This window comes from Camelina sativa, chromosome 6 (genome assembly GCF_030686135.1).
Source record: "Camelina sativa cultivar CO46 ecotype springtype chromosome 6, ASM3068613v1".
NCBI classification, from domain to species: Eukaryota; Viridiplantae; Streptophyta; class Magnoliopsida; order Brassicales; family Brassicaceae; genus Camelina; species Camelina sativa.
Window position 1 is genome coordinate 741,039 of NC_141885.1, and position 18,329 is coordinate 759,367.

At 38.5% G+C, this 18,329-nt stretch overlaps 2 protein-coding genes across 6 annotated transcripts; both read right to left on the reverse strand.

Annotated features, from left to right (window-relative positions):
* Window positions 1-1,737: 1,737 nt before the first annotated feature.
* Window positions 1,738-5,566, reverse strand: LOC104789943 (receptor-like kinase TMK3). Its single transcript, XM_087455642.1, has 2 exons — window positions 2,694-5,566; window positions 1,738-2,523 (listed from the first exon to the last, which is right to left on the reverse strand). The coding sequence occupies exons 1-2, from the start codon at window positions 4,996-4,998 to the stop codon at window positions 1,979-1,981; spliced, it is 2,850 nt and encodes a 949-aa protein (XP_087311768.1). The 5' UTR covers window positions 4,999-5,566; the 3' UTR covers window positions 1,738-1,978.
* Window positions 5,567-12,082: 6,516 nt separating this feature from the next.
* Window positions 12,083-17,666, reverse strand: LOC104789945 (histidine kinase 4). 5 transcript variants are annotated; one of them, XM_010515609.3, is made up of 11 exons: window positions 17,314-17,666; window positions 16,062-16,609; window positions 15,591-15,827; window positions 15,343-15,512; window positions 14,987-15,205; window positions 14,663-14,901; window positions 14,333-14,562; window positions 14,156-14,254; window positions 13,374-14,077; window positions 12,739-13,248; window positions 12,083-12,639 (listed from the first exon to the last, which is right to left on the reverse strand). In XM_010515609.3, exons 1-11 carry the CDS (start codon window positions 17,345-17,347, stop codon window positions 12,402-12,404), a joined length of 3,228 nt encoding a protein of 1,075 aa, XP_010513911.1. In that variant the 5' UTR covers window positions 17,348-17,666; the 3' UTR covers window positions 12,083-12,401. The 5 variants fall into 5 exon arrangements, with proteins under 5 accessions (XP_010513911.1, XP_010513912.1, XP_087311767.1 ...); XM_010515610.3 differs by having other exon boundaries at window positions 16,062-16,614; window positions 17,314-17,628; XM_087455641.1 differs by having other exon boundaries at window positions 15,916-16,609; window positions 17,314-17,534.
* Window positions 17,667-18,329: the final 663 nt, after the last annotated feature.

Here is an 18,329-nt window from a genome sequence, read left to right on the forward strand (position 1 = left end):
GTCGGTACCACTATTTTGGTTTGGTACAATATCAATTTCGTTAATCATAAATTCGGTAAAATCTAACAAAAATCCTCCAACAAAACCTGTATTGACATGCGATTCGGTATTATAAATTGATGTGATCGTGTTTAGAACTTTAGAGATCTTAATATACCAAATTTACAATATTGATTGGTGTTAATATTAACATTATTGCAGTTATTGGTATAACATGTTAGTATATTAACTTTATACACCAAATTTACAATTAAATTATATATGTCTATTGTCAAACTTTTATTTATAGGTTAAAATTCTCTGTCAAAATGCTCTGGTCTTTGGCCTGAAGGGATGTACGGGTCTTGGTCCGGAACCTCTTAGTAATTCAAAAAAATATATATATTCTCTGTGAAAGAACAATACTTTCTTTTATTCATAGTGTAAAGATTAACCCACTCCAATAACCTTTAATCGTCCTACACAAATCTCAATTCAGTATACTCATATTTATATTGATTCAAATATCTGAAAAACTTTGTTGGATTTTCTGTTATATGCTTCTTTATTTCTATGAAGCCAAAACCCTTCCGAAAACATTAGGCTCCATGTTGAATCTGGGCAATATATATCTGTAGACCCAAAAAAAAAAGGGAATGAGGTAAATTCTCTCTTTTTTTTAAAAAAAAAAAAATGTTTTTGTAGATGTAGATCTTGATATGAGTAGTCGATGTTATAAACTTAATACTGTTTATATAGGAAATATTGTGTGTAAAAATTTAAGTTTTAGCGAATTAAATAGTTTGTTTTTGTTTAAAGAGATTTCTGAAACAATAAATAGAATTTGTTAAATAATTTTCTTAAACAATTTCAAAAGTATGATTTTATTATTTTATAAATCAATATAAAAATTTATTTTGTTAGTTATTAAATTAATTAAAATGCAATGATATTTTTTCATAACTACATCAAAACTGGATAAAATTCTATCAAGCTTAAGTAAGTATTTAATGATACCAAATGAGACATTTCATGAAAACCTCCAAAACTCTGCCCCAAAATAATGTAGATTTCTTTTAGGGGGTGTCTAATATTCCAATGGAATTTAGTTTTCATAAGATTTTAAATGATTTTGATTATTTTAAGGAAGTTGATATGATTTTTGTAAAATTCTTTAAAATTCCACCTAAAACTATGAGATTTGGGTTTATGTATTTTTAACTGAAAAATCTTATAGAAACTGTTTTAAGAAACAATGGATTTTAAACTATATTTTTAAATTATTAATTTAATAATAATGGATTTTATGAGATTTTTAATATCCATATTAAATAACATAAGATTTGTAAGTTTTAGACAAATCACTTCAAATTCAAATTGAATACATCCCCTTAATAATTTGTATGGGTCTATTGTATTAGATTTTGACTCACCAACCTAAATTGACCATTCTACATGAAGTAAATATTCAAAACACACAAAATTACACAAACATCTATTTTTATTACTAATTCGAGTTAAAATAATCCAATCGGATTTTCCGTTAATTTTTATATAGACGCAGTGAATTTGAAATAATGTTTGTATCAAGCTTTTACGGTTTTGGAGTAGGAAAATTGATTTTATTAATAGTTAAAAAGTTAGAATACATTAAGATTAAACAGGAAACTGAAGTACTAGGATCGATTTTTCAGCTACGATTTGGTTAAATATTTAAACGTTTGAACAAAAAAAACGTGTAAGACACTCAAAAGATACTTCTATGTAAGAGGAGGCCTCTCAAAGATCGTTATCTTTTGCATAAACACTACAAAGTAGATAAATAGATACACTAACCAAAAGCTTGCAGTAAATAAAAACGAAGTCATAAGTAAATGCTTCAGAGAAAATAAAAGAAGACAAAAAAAGAGAGAGAGAGAGAGATTTATCACACAATGCTTCTTCTACTAAAACGTCTTTAACAGTTCCAAGGTAATCGGAAAACGCAATCTTGACTTCTTCAACGTCCATCCACAGAAGTGAACGAATCAGCAAATCCAGATGGACGAGTTGGGATACTTGTCTGCGTATTGTCCTTGCTTCCATAAGCCGAAGAGGAAGATCCCGAGTCATCCGCAGTCTGGCTAAGTCCTTCGAAAGCTTGCCATTTCTTGAGCACCTGTGGAAGTGGCATATCGTAGTCTATCCCATAGACGTCATCGGGGTCAGTCTCAGTGGGTTTCCATTGGACGGTGAGTGAAGAAAGAACGTTGACAATGTGAGCCATGTCTGGTCTTTGGTAAGGCTCACGGGCACAGCAATGACCAGCAAGCTCCCAGACTTTTTCAATACTGGCTACAGTATCGTCATCTAAGCTGATGTTTGGGTCGATTGCGTTTTTGAAGGCATTTTCTTCCTTGCTGGCTGCTATTCGACGGAACCATGTGACTAGATGGACGCTGTCTTCGGGTTGTGTCTCGTCCAGGGCTTTACGACCAGTGATTAGCTCCATAAGTATCACCCCAAGGCTAAAAATGTCTACTTTCGTCGTCACTCTTCCCGTCACTGTCAAAATCAGAGTATCGAGCAATTACAAAACGATCAAAGGACAAAACTTTAACACTGGGGTAAATGCAAAACGATCAAATCATGAAACTTTAACACTCGGGTAAAGTGCACAAAGGCCTAAGTATGAAACTGTAACATATTTGGGTAAGTTCAAAGAGATTGCAAACCTGCGTATTCTGGGGCAAGATATCCGAAAGTCCCAGCGACTCGCGTCTCGATAGAGTATTTGCCATCAGGAGCTAAACGGACTAACCCAAAGTCAGAGACTTTAGCGCGCATATCATCACCAAGAAGGATGTTTGATGGCTTTAGGTCCCTATGGATGAAGCTCTGATGCGCAAGTGTGTGCAGATACTCAACACCTCGAGCTACATCCAATGCAATCGCCAGGCGTCTAGTCCAGTCTAGAGGTTTTAGCCCTTGCTCTTTCCAATGAAACAAATGCTCACTCAGTGTCCCCTGCGGCATGTATTCATAGACAAGAAGCCTCTCATTCCCATCAAGGCAGTACCCGAGAAGCGCAACGAGATGACGATGACGCATTTTAGTCAGAACAGTGATCTCAGATTTAAACTCAGCAAGTCCCTTGTCACTCACAACCGAAGACTCCATTCTTTTTACAGCTATTTTTGTTCCATCGTGGAGTTCACCTTTGTAAACTGTCCCAAAACCACCTCTCCCAAGAATATTCTCTTCGCTGAAGTTATTCGTCACATTCCTCAAAACCTGTATCGATATAACCAAGTTCCCAGCTTCCACAACGTGAATATCACTCCCCCCACTTCCACTGTGACTGTAGCTATCACTTCCTCCGCCGCTGTTAAGACTAGAAGCTGCAACAGTGAGTTTAATGTCATCGTTGTCACCCGAATGATGCGGATGAATCACCATGTTGCTGGTTGGACTCTGAACTCTAGCGGGTCGCTTCCTTTTCTTCGCGTAGAGACACACGCCGAGCCCAACCAGACACAATGCACCAACAACTCCACCGACCACAGGAACAATAATCTTGACATTGCTTGATTTCTTAGAAGCTTCACTGCCACCACTTCCTCCTGAAGGTTTATTACCTCCTGGTGAAGCTCCAGGAGAACCACTCGGTCTGCTAGGTCCATCCTTGCCGATGTTAGCATTCCCTTCAATCACCAGATTCACAGTCTCCCTAAACGTTGGCGGTTTTCCATAGATATCGTTGTTAGACACATCAAGTGTCCTAAGCTTAGGCAACGTTGTAAGCTCAGCTGGTATAGGCCCGGAGAGATCATTATCAGAAAGATTGATGGTCTCCAATGAAGTAAGATTGGCTAAACTCGGAGAAATTGTACCAGATAGTTCCTGTTTCCTAAGATTAACCACCGTAATGTTACTTCCAGAACAAGTAATCCCAACCCAATTAACACACGGATCGTTTCCTTTCCAACTATCGGCAAGCTTCACTGGATATCCAAATGATTCAGCTACAGAGAGCAAAATCTCGACACGATGATCACACTGAACACCAGGTGCATCAGTACAAAAACTATTCGTCTTGTTGAATATATCAACACCAACGGATTTGCCAAATAACGGAGTAGGTCCTTGAAACAAGTTATTGGTTAAATTCACACTAACAAGCGTATTCATACGAACCAAAGACTGAGGAACAACACCAGTGAGCTGATTCTCTCTAACATTAAACGCACGGAGAGATAGTAAACCAGAGAGATCAGGAATTGGACCTGAGAAGTCATTTCCTTGAAGAGAAACCTCAACGAGCGAAGTCATGTTACTCAATATCGAGATGGATCCGTTAAGCTTCGAATCACTCATTTGACCATTCAAGAACAGAGACTGAAGCGAAGTACCAGCAAAACTCAGCGGTAACCCTCCCTGTAAACGGTTCTGAGACAATTTAAGATTCGTCAAGCTTGGAAGTGACCGAGAACCGAAGAAATCTGGGATCTCCCCAAAAATGCTGCAGTTGGAGAGTGTAAGATTCTGGAGAGATGTAGCTTCTTTAATGGTATCCGGAATTTGCCAAGGATCCAACAAGGGATTGTTCTCGAGATACACTTCTTGAAGAGAGTTCATACCGGCGAAGAGGTTCTTAGGAACGGAAGTAAAGAGATTGTCGTGGAGGTTAAGCGTCTGTAAACGAGAGAGACCGGAGAGATCAGGAATGGGACCAGAGATTCGATTGAGGAAGAGCTCGAGAACAACCAATTCAGAGAGGTTCTGAAGATCAGGAGGAAGAGTACCAAGGATGCCTTTTTGTTTAAGCTGAATCTTAGTGACACGGTTACTCCCATCGCATTCAACAGAAACCCATTTACAAGGGTTAGGGTTAGACCAATCGACGTCTGATGTGAGATTCAGACTCGATTTGAGTGCTTGCATAGTCGAATCATCGACACCATTCTGAGAAACTGAGAAATTGAGAAAACCCAGTAAAGATATGAAGAAACAGAGGATACCCAGATGAGAAGTCATCATCTTTTCAGTGAGAAAAAAAAATAATCAAAACTTGAGCTTAAAGCAGCCGCCTTTAAGAATTTTGATCTAGGGTTTTAAGGAGGCATTGAGGAAGAAGAAGAAGAAGAAGAAAAGGTTTGCTTTTTTTTTTTTGTTGTTGTTGGGTAACAGAAGAGAAAGGGAAAGACAAAATTAAGACGATGGAATCGGCGGAGATCGAGGAAGATAGAAGAGAATACAGATAAACTAAAAAAAATATATATATGTAAAGTAAGTTAAAGAAGAAGAAGAAGAAGAAAGGATCATAAAAGCATAACCTTTTGTTTTTGCTCATTCAAAAGTAAATACAAAAATATTTATTCTTCTTCTTGAGAAAACTAAATTATAAAAAAAAATGGATGAACCATATTTATTATAAAAGCAGAATTTAAGTTTTGCCCTTCTCTTGAGTGTTGTGTGAGACAGAGAGAGAGAGAGAGTAGTATACAGCTGGCTAAGACTGCATAATTAAGTGGTAAAAGACTATTAGTAGAGAAATCAAAGAAAATGAGATTATCACTATGTTTATTATAATTATAACTTTACATACACGGCTAAGAAAATGAGATTATCTACTATGTTTATAATGTTAACAGTCGTTAAGATCTGACAATATTTTGCAATATTCTATTTTAGGTAAATATATTAACAATTGATTGTGTCAAAATTGGTAAGAAGATTTAAAAAAATCTACTGAAGATAAGAAAAGGATATGGTGTTTGATTTTTTTTTTTTTTTCTTACATGTATAATTGAGTCTATTTCGGCATTTATCGGCTAACTGCTAATAATATTGATTTGTCTTTCCTCAAAAAAAAAAATAATAATAATAATAATTCTTGTAATAGATCTTGGATTTTTCTTCACATTATTTCCATTTGCTTTCTATAAAAGAAATATATACTATTATTCCTTTCTTATGAACATTGTGTGACATACTCCTACTACTCTACAATGCGTGAAACTTATCTGTATATACATAAAAATAGCATTTAATACGGTGACGGTGGTGGTGAGGTAATCTAAATTATTTAGAGGTCATCGTAACGTGCTAATGACAGTTTAAGATATAGATACAGCGTTTTTATTTTTAATTAGTGTTTCTTGACTACTCATGAGAGTCACGATTTCGTGAGTAAATGATAATGGTTTTGAATAAGGGAATTAAAATTAAAATAATTAAAAGAGTGATTTATGCATGGTCTTTACTCTTTAATCTTGTAATTTGACCAACACCAACAAGATAAGATAAATGCGAATTTGCAGTCCCGACAAAAAAGTTTTTAACTGTTAGAGACAGACGCCGTGATATCCGGAGCCTATTAGCCACACATTCTCTTCGATTCGGCTGATTTTTTAACGGTTGTTCTGACGCCGTTTACTATTTTTTTGTCTTTTTTTTTTTTGTCTTTTAACGCCGTTTACTTTTTTCATTATTAATGTTCGTTAGGTTCGGAGTTATTAATTTATTTACTTTACTTACCAGTTTTCACACTAATCTAGAACTATTCTTTTCTTATGGTATTGAATGTCTGTTTCGTAATTCACTAAATAATATTTTTTTAAAAATACAAATACAATACGACATTTATAAATACTAGTAGTAGATGAAAGTAGCTAAGATGAGTGTGTATTATAGTATGTACATACGCAACAACCATAATTTAAACTGGCACGAAATGTAGGTCGAACACTTCTATTGTTTAAGGTATCAACAAACAAGATATTACGTGACAACAACAACTAGTCCACTCCACATTGTGTTCGCTGCTGCTGCGGTCACACATCAACCACATTTATTTCTTCACTTCTTTTTTCTCATTTCAATTCAATCATCTGAAATTCTCAAATAAATATGTATAATCAGATATTTTTTGATTATGCTGCACTTGGACAAGTCCCTACTACTTCTTCACATCCTTATCGCTCAATTGGTTATAGACGATTAGTCTTTTATCACACAAAAACAACAACAACAAAAACAGACTAATGTGGATTTGTAATGGTCGGATCCCCACATGCTTGTCCAAATCACTTGATGTGCTCTCATGGGTACAAATTACAATCGAGATTCTTCCAAAATTTCCGGTTAAATTCAATAAAGATTGAATCGACATTTCCGGTTTATCTCCTTTAGATGTGTTGAATTGAAGACTTTGATTGTCTTTGGTTATCTCACTCGGTTTAATGAGATCGGAGTACCAGAAGTTGAGTAAAACTTTTAAGCATTTGTTCTGTTTCGTCGGTTTGAAAGAAGCTCAAGTCAAGAGACTCAGAGAACTAATGAAGTGGCAGTTGCAATATCTTAAAGGCGGTTAGAGATGCCATGCGATGTCGACTAAGTCAGTTACAAGTGGGAGTGAGTATATTAGCAATGAGATTCAGGTTGCTATCAAGAGAGTCCTCGATCTCTTTGTCTGTTCGTCGTTCCATCGAGATTATGTGAGGTTTCTTGAGTGCAATTTGGTTTGTTAAACGACCTCAAAGGTGAACTGAAATCGTCTAGTCTCAGGTTAATGTTATAAAATTACACGAAACTGATGTTTAAACGACATACCAAATCCGATACAATACAATGTAAGATGTTGTATTGTATATATACAAGAGTGATTACATGAACATATATATACAGAACTCGAGAGAGAGACCCTAGGTTAAGTAAGTATAGAAAGTAATGAGAGAAGGAAAGAATATATTGCAGTGGTAATGACTGAAGATGTCGTATCCTTGATAGTGATGATTGAAGATGTCGTATCCTTAACATCCCCCCTCAAGATGGAGGGGCTGATGTCACTCCTATCTTGGACCGTAGTTCAAGAAACTGTTGGCGAGATAGTGACTTTGTTAAGGCATCAGCAAGCTGGTCGGTTGTGTGTACGTGAGCCACACGAAGTATGCCATTTTGGACATGTCCTCTAACAAAATGATAGTCGATAGCAATGTGCTTCATACGAGAGTGAAAGACAGGATTGGCACAAAGAAATGTAGCTCCAACATTGTCGCAATAGATAATTGGTGGGACTGGGCTATGTAAACCAAGTTCAGTGAGGAGACTACATATCCACCATAACTCAGATGTTGTATTAGCCACTGCCCTGTATTCTGCCTCGGTCGATGATCTGGCCACACTATTCTGCTTCTTGGCAGACCATGAGATGGGGTTGCGTCCAAGGTAGACAATATACGCATTGGTGGAGACATAATCATGAGAGTCTCCAGCCCAATCAGCATCAGAATACGCATGTAATGAAAGAGGAGACGTAGCCGAGAAGTAAATGTCGTGTGTTGGTGTGCCGGCGAGATAGCGAAGAATCCGTTTGACCGCCTGCCAATGAAAATTTGTAGGCCAGTGCATAAATTGAGAGAGGCGGTTGACTGCATACGCAATGTCAAGACGGGTGAATGCCAGATATTAAAGACTCCCAACCAGTTTACGATAAGATGTCGGATCAGATAGTGTGATGCCCGTGGTGAGGGTGAGCTTCGGAGAAGAGGCCATCGGTGTAGATACTGCATTTGCATCGGTCATGTTGTACTGATGGAGCAGATCAACAATGTATTTACGTTGAGAGAGGTGGAGCCCTTTTGGTGTTCGATGTACTTCAAGGCCAAGGAAGTAGTTGAGGTCTTCAAGGCCCTTAACAGAGAAACGATCAGTCAGTAGGGTGAGGATGCGACTGATGTCAACTTCATTGCTACCTGTGACAAGTATGTCATCGACATAGACAAGGAGATAAAGATAGTTTTTGCCATTTTGAAGCACAAACAGAGATGTATCCGCCAAGGAGTTCACAAAACCAATAATGATCAAATAATGCTTTAGCTCAGTATACCAGGCCCGAGGTGCCTGTTTTAACCCATATATGGCTTTGCGGAGTCGACATACATGATCTGGGAAATCAGAATTGACGAAGCCAGGAGGTTGCTCCATATAAACTTCCTCATCGAGTGTACCTTGAAGAAAAGCATTGTTTACGTCAAGCTGCTTGATTGGCCAAGCTCTAGCAACCGCAACGTCAATGACAAGTCTGATGGTGGTTGACTTAATCACTGGACTGAAGGTCTCAGTATAATCACGACCAAGTTGTTGCGAGTATCCCTTTGCTACTAGCCTGGCCTTACACCTGCAAAGAGAGCCATTAGACAAAAACTTATTCTTAAACAACCATTTTGAACCAACCACATTAAAATGAGGCTGTCGTGGGACAAGGTCTAAGGTTTGATTTTGAGCAAATGCATTTATCTCGGTGGACATGGCTCCTTGCCATCGGCGGTCTTTTAGTGTCTGGTTCACGGTGGTAGGTTCAGGTGGGATGTGTTTGGACAGGGCTACGGAGAGATTTAATTTTGCTTTAGGTTTCGTGATATTGTTTTTCCGACGAGTTTGCATTGGATGTTGATTGTCGGCATTAGTGTTCTGACGAGGTGGAGGATTGGGTCGATTTTGTGAACGTTGTGAATTTGGGTTTAGTAGTTGTGGTTGTGGATTTGGGTTTAGTGTTTGTGGTTGTGGATTTGGGTTTAGTGTTTGGGATTGCGATGTGGGCTTTGATGGAGGTTGTTGGGCCTTAGATGTTGGGTGTCTTCTAGTATATTGTTTTAGTTGGGCCGGTTGTTGGGTTTCGTTTGGTTGAGAAGGTCCAGCTTCTGGAACTCTACCACGATCCAAGTCTTCATTCTCCATGGTCACTGTCGGGGGAAGATCGGAGCTCAAGGGTCCGGAGGGAGGTGGTGATACGAGTGGCGAAGTCGGCTGAGACGCGAGTGTTGCTGGTGGCGGAGGTGGTTGTGGGACAGTGGAAGGCGGGGTTGGGTGTGGCACGAGATTGATTATGCTGGGTGAAGGTATAAGTACCGCAACAGGATTCAGGAATGAGGATGAAGGGGATTCGGCGGTGGCGTTGATTGGAGGAGGAGAAACCGGAGACAAAAATGGGAAGCTCCGTTCATCAAAGCGAACATGTCGAGACACATATATTCGGCCAGAAGCAGGTTGGAGGCATATATACGCGCTTTCTGTTAGCGAATAACCCAAGAAGACACACGATGTAGAGCGGTTTTCCAGTTTGTGCTTGGTGCAAGGTCGCAGCCACGGAAAGCAGAGGCACCCAAATACTCGAAGTTTAGTGTAATTTGGGACCTTATCAAACAGTTTCTTCAATGGAGTCTCCATGTTGAGTACCGGTGTAGGGAGGCGGTTGATGAGATAGACGGCAGCAGCAAATGCATAAGTCCAATACGAGTTTGGCATTCCTGCGTGTGTGAGAAGAGACAGACCCGTTTCAACGATGTGGTGATGTTTCCTTTGTGTTCTGGAGTGTGAGGCGGAGTGGTGAGATGCGTAATGCCAGCACTGGATAGAAATGATTTAAGAGCAATGAATTCTCCACCATTATCAGTGTAGAGAGTGCCAATCCGTTTGCTGAAGTGATTTTCAACAAGCACTTTGAAGGTGATAAATGTGTCACAAACTTTAGACTTTGTCTTGAGCAGATAGATCCAGGTATAGCGGGTATAATGATCAACGAGGACAAGGTAATATTTAAAATTTTCAATGGAGAGGATGGGAGAGGTCCAGACATCAGAAAATATAATTTCAAGTGGTTGATTAGAGACAATGGAGGTTTGAGAAAAAGGTAGCTTGTGGCTTTTATTGATAGCACAATCAGTGCACAACATGGTTTGTGCATCTCATTGTAGATAAGGAAGAGAGAAAGTTGAAACAACTGTTTTGAGAATAGAATTGATGGGTGGCCTAAGCGAGAGTGCCAGTCTCTTAATGATGGGTTGGAGGATGATGGTGATGCAAAGAAGGATTTGATGACGGAAGGAGAAACCGGCCACTCGTAAAGCTCCCCTCTAGTTCTCCCTTGGAGTAACGGGACCCCCGAGATCAGATCCTTCACCTAAAAGTAAGCAGTGAAAAATTCAACAGACCCATATTGATTGGGTTGTTGGAGCCGTGAGCAGCGTTTGGCACTATGACCAAACAATCCGCATATTTGGCACTTGCCTTGGTATCCTCTTGTCATGCGGTTTTCTTGTCGTGAATGTTGTTTGTTGTTGTTCCAGGGCTGATTTGGACGAGAGAATGGTTTTCCGGAGTTATGTGAGCAAGTAGTAGCAACATGAGCAGAGGTTGGACCGGAGGTCGTGTTGGAGAGAGCCATGACCAGGAGTTTTGCTTCCTTATTGATGAGCTTTTCATGAACTTTAAGGATGGATGGTGGTGTCTCACGGCCTTCCACTTGATCGATGATAGATTTGTAATCTTCAGGGAGACCACCAAAGATAAACTCAAGTTGTTCTTCGAGAGCAAGGGGCTTACCAAGAAGAGTCAGTTGATCAAACCTTGTTGTGAGGGACTGCATGTAATCGTCAACGGTTTTGTCTCCTTTGAAGGCTTGCTTGAGTTGTAGTCGGATTTGCTGGATGTGTCCCCAGCTTGGATTGGCATAGGTGGTGGAGATGGGTTTCCACATTTCAGCAGCAGATTTGGTCTTGGAGACCAGCGGTTGCAGAGCGGGAGAGAGAGTACCAAGGAGACCGCTGTATATGAGCTTGTCTTGTCTTCTCCACTTCGCATACTCTGGATTTGGTGTTGGCGGATTGGTAGCAGTGAGCATCTGATCCGGTGGGACAGAGGAGCCGTCAACGAACCCAGCAAGATCATACCCGTCGAGAAGAGAATGAACCTGGAGGCTCCAAGTCATGTAATTTGTAGAGGAGAGCTTGGTGATATTCATCATGTTGATGTTGAGAACACCTTGTGTTGTGTCAACAACTTCAGCAGTGGCAGCCATGAAGAAATGAAGAAAAGAAAGGGGTGGAACAAGAGGAGAAGAGACATGATCAGAGATCTAAGATCAAAGAACAGAGGAGAAGGCGACTGCGAGAGAAGAGAAAAAAATAGGGTATCGATTAGCTCTGATACCATGTAAGATGTTGTATTGTATATCTACAAGAGTGATTACATGAGCATATATATACAGAACTCGAGAGAGAGACCCTAGGTTAAGTAAGTATAGAAAATAATGAGAGAAGGAAAGAATATATTGCAGTGGTAATGACTGAAGATGTCGTATCCTTGATAGTGATGATTGAAGAGGTTGTATCCTTAACATACAGACCCATTCCTGTGGAATTAATACTTAGGCTAAGATCAACACTGAACCGTCGAAAAGTTGTCATTAAACAACATACTTACTTGCCATACCAAGCTACATTACTTAGAAAAAGAAGAAGAAAACACCTTACAAAATCTCTGGACTGTGAACCTATATGTACAGCAACCAAAATGCATATATATCCCAATCAATCAGCAGAATAAGTCCATTCTCCGGCTCCAGAGAGACAAAAAAAAAAAGACTCGCCGGAAGATTTGGATTATGAAGAAGAAGAATCTGAGATTGGATTAGGTTTGAATGATTTGGCAACGGATTTATAAAGATTCTCTTCTTCAAAAGGTTTTGAGACATAACCATCCATCCCACTCTTCAGACATTCTTCGTAGGTTGCATGAATCACATCCGCGGTCATCGCCAGAATCGGTAAATGCCACTCGAGCTTCGTCTTCTCTTTTGCTTCCTTCTCCATCATCCTTATCTGCCGAGTTGCTTCAAATCTGATAACCAAAACAAAAAAGATAACAACCAAAATCCAAATCAAACTAAATTAACGTTATAATTTAGGCGGCAAACTAAATACGGTTATAGTTAGTTACCCGTCCATCTGTGGCATTTGAATATCCATGAAGCAAGCATCAAAACTGTGTGGAATCTGAAGCAAACCCAAAGCAACTTGACCACTCTCTGCACAAACTACCTCAGCTCCAAATTTCTTGAGAGCTCCTGCAGCTACTCTCCGGTTTACTATATTATCATCAACCACAAGAATCTTTTTCCCTGTAAGCAAGCTTTTGAGTGTTGCCGGAGATGATCCCTCAGGATGTTGTTGTCTCGTCTTTCTCAGCTCGAGAACTTGTTGAAGACACGCGCCGATCATGCTTGCTCTTAACGGTTTCATTATTACCGTATCTGCAAACCCTGCTGCTTTAGCTCTGTCGAATTCTGAATTTGTAATGTTTGTTGCGAATAGAGCTAGTTTTGGTGACTTGTGTTGAACGTTTCCATTACTTCTTGAATTCAATACACGCATCTCTGAGTCTATATCTTCAGTTGAAATCCATGAATCTTTCTCTACTAAGATCATATCCAGTTGCGGTTTTGTTGTCCTGTGAAAGGCAAAAAACGAGTTATTCTAGTAGTTGGCATATATAAAAACTGATCTGTTACCAATTTTGTTATACCAAACAGAAACAAAAAGAAAACGTAATTATTTAAGCTTTCAATGTTTTACCCGGATGGGAGAGGAGAACCGTTTCTTCCAAAGGCAGTAGCCGCAACAACAGCGGTTTTGAGACTTGTCACAACATCGACATTGATTCCAAGTCTTTTCATATGGTATTTAGTCACGGCAGCTCTAACGGGCTTAGCATCAACAACTAAAGCTCTCATTCCTTTAAAAGTAGAAGGCAAGTGCTCCACGTTAGGTTTCTTCAAATGGTTAACCGCACTGCATTTATCGCATTTCTCTAACACAGCCGTGAACCAGAACGTGCTTCCAATGTGAGGTCGGCTTATGAAACTTATCTGACCGCGCATAAGTTCAACAAGGCACTTGCTTATACTCAAACCAATCCCAGTACCTCCATAATTTCTTGAAGTTGAACTATCCGCTTGCATAAACGGCATAAAAACACGGCCTTGCGCAGCTAAAGGGATTCCAATACCTGTGTCTTCAATCGAAACCATAAGCCTAACATTGCTGGAAATGTCAAAGTCTGATAACAACTGCTCCTCGGAGACCAAGTGCTTGAATGAATCCCAACTATTCCGACCATCAGCAGCTTCGTAACCGCTCAATGTGTTGTAACTTGACGGTTTAGAGGCAACGATCATTTCTTCTGACACTCCTCCATTCAATGCAGTTTTTGGTTCAGCTTCATCTTTAGATTGTTCCGCAAGATGAACTTTAACAAAGATATGTCCTTTCTCTGTGAACTATCAAAAAGACAACATCTTGATCAAACAAGAATCCAATATCGATGAGAAACGAAAACATGGGATAAAGGAACTAACTTTAACCGAGTTTCCAACAAGGTTTATGATTATCTGTCTGAACCTCCCTGAATCTCCTTTGACTATCTCCGGTACTCTGTCTGAAACGAAAACCGCAAGCTGCCAAATTCGAAATCAAGAAATCAGCAGCAACAACTTCAAAGGGATGTATCTTTATTCCTCGGAATTGAAACTCACCTCAATGCCTTTGTTCCGTGACTCCTCAGAGAAAAGAGAAAGGACATCATCTAGTATTGAACGGATATCGAAAGGTACAGATTCTAGTTCCAGCTTTCCAGCTTCAATCTTGGCACGATCAAGAACTTCATTTATCAACGCAATCAATGCTTTGCCACATACTTGAGCAGTTTGAGCGTAGTCTCTCTGTGTTGAGCTAAGTTCTGTATCTAGCAGCATAGCAAGCATTCCTGCAGAAAGAAAAAATGACAAAAACAAGAATCTGTGAGTCAGTTTGAGAAACTAAAGATGAAGGGAAACAGTCCTGAAACTTGTTTGAAGATATAGTACCGAGAATGCCATTCATTGGTGTCCTGATCTCGTGAGACACGGTGGCAAGAAACTGCGATTTAGCGACATCAGCAGCTTCTGCTCGGACTTTAAGCTCTTGCATTTCATGGAAATCGTCTTCGACTTTTACTATGTGCATAGCTGCACCATACAGTATATAACCCACCAAGAAACCAATCGCAAAGAACAATGGCACAGTTGTGAGAACATTCAATGGTATCGGTGCCTTTTGGTGGTACCTGCACTCGAAATTGTTCAAACAAGAAATCAATCAGGTTTTAGATATCAGAAAGTATTTTAGTTAAAAGATCTTATGTTTGGTACCTGCATATCATCTTATGTTTCCTGAAGGGGTCTCCGAAATCAAGCTTACTCTCATGAGAGAGAGATGTGTCGCCTTCTTCATCTTGATTGCCGTACATGACAAGTGGATCTGATGCATTGGTGATATCATACACATGCACAACTATTGCTTGGTTACCAGCAAGCTGACCAAGTAAATTCTCGACTAGAGACTCCACATCAAACGCACCACCAAGGTACCTGCATTTCAAATTCAAGCATCAATCTTCACATGATCACACACATAAACTAATCTTGAAATCTCTAAATTTCATTTTACTTGATCACAGGCAAAACTAATCTTTCAATCTCAAAAAATTTGCTTCTTATAACTTTACCCTGCAGTGGCTGCAATACGCTCTTGGACAGTTGGGTTTTCAGGAAGAGAAGACTTGTAGACAGGGAACGTCAACACAACTCCAAGATGGTGAGTTTCCAACAATCTAAAAGGGCTTGTCAAGACAGCTTTTCCAGTTTCTCTAGCTCGCAAAATGTTCTCACGATCCTCCTGCATAGAAAAAGCTAAATTTAAGCATGTAGGTGGATACAGAACTAAAATATCAAAACCAGAAAGTGTTTATATTACCTCGCCTGACATCATATCGAGTGACTCAAGGTAAGAGACACTATCTTGAGAGAATATGACAGGAGCATACTCGTCCCTAACCGGTGAAGGCTCTCCTCTGTCCATTGTCTTTATAACCCAATCGTGCTGCCTCTCAAACATCTCCCTCTCAGAATTCTCAACTTTTTCAGCGTAAGCCACCCCACTTAGCAACGGTCTCTCAAATGCTGTTCTTGCTGTGTATTCCGCAAACGTCTCCTGCAAAATTTCACCACAAACCACAGAGTATTAAAGATCCATAAATTTCCGTATCCTCTGACAATCAAAACAAAGAAACAAAATTTACCTTCATTTACTCAATAACCTAGCTTAAAAGAGTAAATTCAAAGACTTCTGGTTCCAATGAAAAAGTCAACTTTGCATTTATGAATCTACCAACTCCAAAAAGTTTCCCCAAAGCTTTTATGCTTTTTACTAAACTCACACACTAACCTGATCAATTGCAGATGGATTCTTGTGGTAATGAAAAGTAGAGACGAGAATAGCCAAAGCATGAACATGATTAACACTAACACTAAACTGATCCTGCAACATCCTAGCTCGTTGATCACACATGCCAACCAAAACCTCTTCTCTTCTAATCTTGTTAGCATCATCCATCCACTGATAAATCCCACGGCTTATAAACCCAACAATGATGATCCACAGAATCAAAGCTTTAGGTAGCAATGCTCGATGCTCTTGTATGAAAGTTGACCCCTTTTTATTACCCATTTGATCGTTATTACTATTATTCATCTTCACCGCCACCGAGTGCTGAAGCTGTTGTTGCTGCTGCATCTTGGCAAAACCCATCAACCCAGAACGCCAAAAATCGATTTTTCTCGGCTTGTCAGTCGAATTCAGAGCACCACCCAGTTGATAAAAATCGCTGCTTTTCAATTCCTCCGGTGCTTGGGAATCAGAAATTTCAATCCTTGGTGGCTCTTCTTCTTCTGGGTTTTCTAATTCTTGATGATTGTTGAGTGCCCAGTTCATATCTGAGCTACAACAACAACAGAGAAAAAAAACGTCTTAGCCAACAACAATGGTTGAAAACAAAGAAAGTTAGAGCCTTTTTGTTGCATTCATTCATATAAACATAATTAAAAAGGCATGCGTAGTGTTTGTTTATGATTAAGAATTTTACCATATACATTGCTTTGCGTGAATCTTTTCAATAGATTACTACTATATAAAAACAAAAACCCTAGAAACCTGTACACGAAAAAGGACAGTTTTTTGCAAATTCAAGAACAAAAGAGAGAGAGAGAAAAAAAAAAAAAAAATCAAAGCTTTCTCAAACGCAGGGCTCTCAAAAGAAGCAACTTTGCTCAGTTTCCGAAGGTTTCTTTCTTTCTTGCAGAGAAGAATTGAATTAAAAAAATGTTTTGTCACTAATTATTGTCAGAGAAATTAATAATAGTACTAAAAAAACACACTAATCATAAGCTCTTTACAGGCGTGAATGTTATTATTGTTGTTTCTTCTCGGAACAAAGAACACAGCTATGTTCACTGTCTCAAAATCCAACAATTAAAAAAAAAAAAAATTGAAGCTTTGACCAAAGAACACACACAGAGAACACACAAACACCAGAAGAACAAACAACGAAGCACACAACAACAACTTAAAAAAAAAAAAAAAAAAAACCGAAATTTTCGTTAAACGCACATGGAGAGAAAAATAAATAATTTTTCATTACCTGTAATGAGTTGGGAAAGGATTGAACATTGCATTATTAAAACCTTAAATCTCTTCTTCTCATCACTTTTTTGAAAACAGATTCAATTGTATTCCATTTTTTTTTTCTTTCTTCAAGCTCTTTTCTTTCCTCTTCTGTGAAAGTTTATATTTTCTTTATATAAAATATATAATGAGATTTTATTGCTTTTAAAAGTAAGTTAAAAAAAAAAAAAAAAAAAATAGAAGAAAAATGAATCGAATTTTTTAGATTTTCCCCAGATACGTTTCGCTCTCTCTGTCTATACCAGTTTTTTTTGCTCTCTGATGAGCTTCCTTTTCAATTTTATTTATTTATATATTATATATGTCTCTGTAGCTCTCCTTTTTTTTTTTATCTTTCTCTTTCTAACTTGAGTCCAACTTTGAAGAAGAAAAAGTTTTGGACTTTTTCTTAATGGCTCATGATATGATCCATCCAACAAAAAGTTACTATTTTAGCACAAACTTCCTCAATAAAATTAACATCATTATCAGAAACTATATTATAATTATTTTGTCTTATTGAATTAATTAACCTCAATATTTTGTCTGTAATAAAGATGATTAAAGATTACCAGACTTTTATTATCTCTACCAAAATTACTAAACATTTAACATGTTTAAATTTATTAAACTTAAGTGGAGTATATTTTTGCAAAATTATGATTAGTATCTATTTCTTCACCTTCTCATAAATAGAGAAGTTTTATAGTAAAATTTTAGAAATAAAACGTTTCCATGTTTTAGAAAGAAAAAAAAAAAATAGGAATAAGGCGAGAGAGAGAGAGAGAGACTTTGTACGAAGGTCGCTATCGCATATCTTGGCCGATAATGACATCGCGACAAAGCGCAGATCTGGCCCCATTAAGGCATTTTACTAGCCTCGTTTTTTACGAAATTGCCCCCCCACCTGACATTACTATGTAATATGGGCCTGACCCATAAAGCCCACTCATATGTCACACGTGTAAGAAACTTGAGTCTACTAGTAGTTGC